Here is a 5,089-nt window from a genome sequence, read left to right as displayed (position 1 = left end):
TTACATGCTGTGTTTCGGGATACTTCCAGAAGGGGGAATTCGCAGTGGATGGTGTCAGATTACAACATCCAATTACTTCCAATATCTGATCCATGTGTTTTTTATCCCAATATCAGAGCCAATACTGACACACAATATCAAATTGGCGCGTCCCCATTTTCAAACATTCTTCGGGGCTGCATACATTCGAGTAAGACAAAAGAAACGCCTGGTGACTGCAGCAAAGCGTGGAAGCAAGAGGTCCTGACTGGAATGTAAGGGCAGTCTCCAGCGTCCGTCTCCCTGCAAAGAATTCTTGGTCCGCGTTATAAAAAGTGGAGGATTTTTTTTTTTTTGCCATCCACAAGGGAAGCCTTCATGTCATCAGTGTCAACGGGTGTGTGTTGTTGAAATGTAATGTCAAAGTATTGTTGCCAAGTGTATTAGATATGTGTTATTATTGGGTAATTAGCCGAGCAAGCGTCTCTTGCCCAAACACTCGGCAGCCCTTGGGTACTCCTAGGTTCCCTGCCTGATTAAAGCTGGAATTAAATCAAGGCTTTGACCTTCATCACTAATGACTAATTACTGACAATTAGCCCAGAGAATGGCCTACTTACGCCCCCCCCTTTTTTCCCCCGTCACGTTCTCACAATTAGTGCATGCATGCACAGACAAACACACACACACACACACACACACACACACACACACACACACACACACACACACACACACACACACACACACACAGACACCAGCACATACACTTACACCCCAAAATACACAGACAGTCAAATTTTAAGACACCCTTTGAACTGAAATAAACACGTCAACGTGAACAAACACACACACACACATCCACTGCATCAAAATGGTCCATTGTGAGAAGTGGCCACACTAATACATTTGGCGACCATTGCAACACACCGCAGGCCGTGAGCAATAGAAACCCTTCAGTACATACCAGGCCGCGACCACACCTTCTAACCTGAGTGGCTGAACCACAAGAGTGGGTGGGGAATGTACCGTGGGCATGAGCGACTCATAGGAGGCCGTTGGCTTGCAGGTACTCCATGGACTCTAGCCAATAGGAAAATACTCACAACCACATTCTTCGAGTCACATGACGTGATCGTAGCAATGTCTCACTTGCCAACAGCCTGCGTGTTACATCGAAGGAATAAAAGCCACGTCTATCTGAGTGACACCTGGGTTGATGAGGGCAGAGGAAGAGGGAGAGAGGGTGAAAGGGAAAGCGAATTGAGAAGAGCGAGCCTCTTCTCAATTTCTGCATGGAGACGTCTCATGTCACGTGCGGCACAACGCAACATGACAACATTGTTTGTGTGCTTCCATTCCCTCCACTCTGTACTTTGACAACCAACAAACAAACACAACTCAAATGAGTTTGGGAGAGCAACCGAAGCCTCACTTATTGGTGCAACGTTGTTCTGTGCCGGGCCCTGGCCTCCTTTCTTCCAAGATCGGTTCAGTTAGTAGGGTCGTTTCCCCTCAAACTCTCCTCGTCTTCCTTCTTTCTGAAGGAGCAGCAACCCTGAGATTGCCAGAAACTCTACAGACGATTGCATACAACACAGAAAAATGCAGAAACGCAGCAAGAGGGGAGGAAAACGCTGACCGCGCTGTTACCACCGTTGCCAGCCTCTATTCAAGACCTGCTGATATTTGTGATGAATTGGAGAAGCGAAGCGGTATATGATAAGAGTGCAACTGTGTGTGTGTTAAGGTTCATGTGTGCGTGTGCGTGTGTGTGTGTGTGTGCATGTACGTGTGCGTGCGTGAGGATGATTGTCTGCATCTCAGTGACACAGAATTTCAGCAGGGGGGATCGGGTCAGTCTGGTCACCGGTTATAGTGCTGCATAACAAACCATTACTTAAATGTCTGTCGCAGGTACATATTGAAAACAAAACCTGGACGTGTGTTTTATCCCTTCCGGGAGTCCTCTGTTTGCGCGTTGTTTATTTAGTGATAGAAAATTGAACAACAAGTTTTCCACAAGGACTTTGCCATGCAACACAAAGTTACTAAATGTTTGTACAATTCTTCTTTTTGCCGCTGATTATTTCCAACTGGGCCTGATGATAAAGTGTGCGTGTGTGTGTGTGTGTGTGTGTGTGTGTGTGTGTGTGTGTGTGTGTGTGTGTGTGTGTGTGTGTGTGTGTGTGTGTGTGTGTGTGTGTGTGTGTGTGTGTTTGTGTGTGTGTGTGTGTGTGTGTGTGTGTGTGTTAATAGACAAGAGTCAGAGGCAGGAAGCCAATTTAGCCCAAGGGGCAACCTCACTTGCGAATGCACATTCTGTACATATAGGCCTACGCTACGTTCATTCGCTTAACCATCCAGATGTCTCTTTCCATTTTCCCTTGTATATATTATGAAACATTTGTTTTCCCATACCCCCTAGAAATTGTGCATACATACATGTGTTCTACAAGTGTAAGGCTCTAAGTGTAATTAACTATTGAACAGCATGTTGTAATAAACTATTCAACTCAGCATGTCAATATGCAGACACACACACACACACACACACACACACACACACACACACACACACACACACACACACACACACACACACACACACACACACACACACACACACACACACACACACACACACACACACATAAACACACCATCATCACATGATAAATGATGCATACACTGTGTGACTCAGTGTTGCTTAAAAAAGCCCAGGGCTTTAACATCACTGTAGCGATATTGAATTACTTATAGTTACCAGGAAATGTAAACACAGCAATCCAGTTCTGTTTCCTATTGCATGATATGTAAGCTGTTATGTTTCAGGTGTGGCAGAATGCAACATGACAACAGTTTTGCGTGGGTCCGTTTCCCTTTCTCTGTAGTTGGACAATAGCAAACATATAGGTCTCAAACTCTAGTTCAAGGGCAAAGTCACTGTGGTTTTGACTTCCAGTGTTAAACGAGGGCAACATTCTAAAGCGTCTCAAGGAATTTGACATGAACATTGCAGAGTGTAGTCTGATGCTGGTCCGGGGCAGCCTTTTTTTTTTCTTCTCTCAAAAGCTTCTTAGAAACTCGACTCCCAGAGCAACGTCCAGAACCGGGAGACCATTCCAGACCAATAAATTGAGTTTGTGTCTCAAACAGTTTAGTAGGAGACGCGCGTCAAACACCATAAATTACGAAAGCGCAATTAAAGTGCCAACCTCTGACCTTGTGCCTGAACGGCACAACCCCGATCACCTGACTTCTGCTTTCATGTCGGGATCTACAAAAACAGCGAACCAATGTCATCTCACAGCACACGCACACGCACACACACAACACGATCGCAGGATTCGTGAATCGGTACATCGTTGTTTTTAAATCCCCGCTCGATCGGCTCTTGCACATTCGCCCTCCCTTAGTTCAAAACGGATCGCCATGAAACGACTGCTCCAAGTCTTCGCCAAAAGAAATAACGTGCAACAGCTTCGAGCTTGGGTAGCCTACAGTTCTGTCAAATCAGTGCGTCAATAAAACCGGCAGAGGCAATACTTACTGAGGTGTAAATACGGGTCATTGCTGTCCATACTGTTTGAGTGTTCGCGTCGTTCTTCCCCCCTACACTGTTAACGCTGCTGCTGCTCCGTCACGGCAGCATCCCAGCGCATTCCGCTCCCTGGGCCGACTGAACTCTGCAAGGCAGGTCTACGCGGGGGCCCAGTGAGGGGGTGGCGAAAACACAGCTAGGCTTCTCCCAATGACAACAGTTGTCCATATCAAGCTCCGACATGATCGTGACGAAACCTCCCTTGCAAGCCACGAGGTTTTGCAACCTTCAGGGGAATGAATTGCCCAGAATGACCGGGGAAAGGTTTTTCTCGGGAATGGCTTTTTTTTTTTGTATTTTTGCCATAAGGTTACCTTGTGTTCTCGACAAGCGATTCACGGCGATCGCACCCTTGAAACGAGCACATTTATGTTAATAAAGTAGTTATACAATAGGTTCTTTAAAATATTACGCAATAGGCTGCCGTCAGTAGCCAAACATCGCATATCAATCATTGTTCATAAATGTAGTCGATTTAAATTGAATTTAGATATCTACATAGCTGGGGATTTGTATTTGTAGCCCATAAGCTTCGAATTAAGTGGGATATATGCGCGATTAGACCTAACCCCTAACTGGTAGTGTTATTTAGCCTAAGTAGACAATAGGATATTCCTTACAAAAAACAGCCTTCCTATTGGTTATTTCGCCCCTTCGACTCGCTTATCTCAGTTTTTTTTGTTTTTTTTTTACATTTTAATAGCCCGTCGTTGATTCAATTATATATCGACTCTCGCTATCGACGAGATTCCAAATATCGGCTTCTGTTTACCTAAATGGAAAGTGCGACTGCAGGTCTGGAGACCCCCCGGAATCCCCCCAGGATCTCATAGTGTGGGGTCATCTAAGGGTGAGCTCGCGGTACCTCAGAAGGTTATTCAGGAGTCAACTCGCACTGAGGCATTCACAGTCTTGAACTGTGGAGCGGGCAGACGCTCCGTCAACGCTGGCCGCTGACCACTCAGCGGGCTCCTCGCTGCTCCGCTAATGGGACGAGTACCCCCGGCTCCCGTCCTTGTAACGGCAACCCATAAAGGAGCACAGGAGGATGCTAACCAAGACGAATGGCCCCTTTTTTTTCTGAAGTCATTCTGCACTAATCAGAGCTTTTCATTTGTTAGCCCTCCGCAGCCCCCTCCACCACTACTACCACCTCCATTAGGCTATAGGCCCAATGTATAAATTCATTAAAGTCAAAGAGAGGGACATTAAAATGGCCATTTGTCAGTTTTCCCTTTATGTCCCTAATGGTGGCACATGGTTTGAGGCTTTGAGACGACTGGCTTTTTTTTTTTTTCTTCTCTCAGATGAAGCAAAAAAAATATATATATTTAAAAAATAATCAAAATAAAAGTTGTTGCGCTGACAGTCATTGAGTATGACCTACCCTAGAGAATTGCTTCAGTTCTCTGGCAAACTAATCCATCCATCAACTCCCAATCCCACACCCTAAATACACACCCATGCACACACACATGCACGCATGCACACACTCACACACTCGCA

General features: G+C 45.7%; 1 protein-coding gene across 1 annotated transcript in view; it reads right to left on the bottom strand.

Annotated features, from left to right (window-relative positions):
- Positions 1–3,823, bottom strand: part of rxrgb (retinoid X receptor, gamma b) — a 26,764-nt gene extending 22,941 nt beyond the window's left edge. Inside the window, exon 1 of the mRNA XM_030372525.1 lies at positions 3,533–3,823. Within this exon, the coding sequence (XP_030228385.1) occupies positions 3,533–3,563 (31 nt within the window). The 5' untranslated portion in view covers positions 3,564–3,823. The remainder of the gene's footprint in view (positions 1–3,532) is intronic.
- Between the last annotated feature and the right edge of the window lie 1,266 nt (positions 3,824–5,089).

This window comes from Gadus morhua, chromosome 12, assembly GCF_902167405.1.
Source record: "Gadus morhua chromosome 12, gadMor3.0, whole genome shotgun sequence".
Taxonomy (NCBI): Eukaryota; Metazoa; Chordata; class Actinopteri; order Gadiformes; family Gadidae; genus Gadus; species Gadus morhua.
Note: the sequence above shows the minus strand (reverse complement) of the source record. Positions and strands in the feature narration are given on the sequence as shown.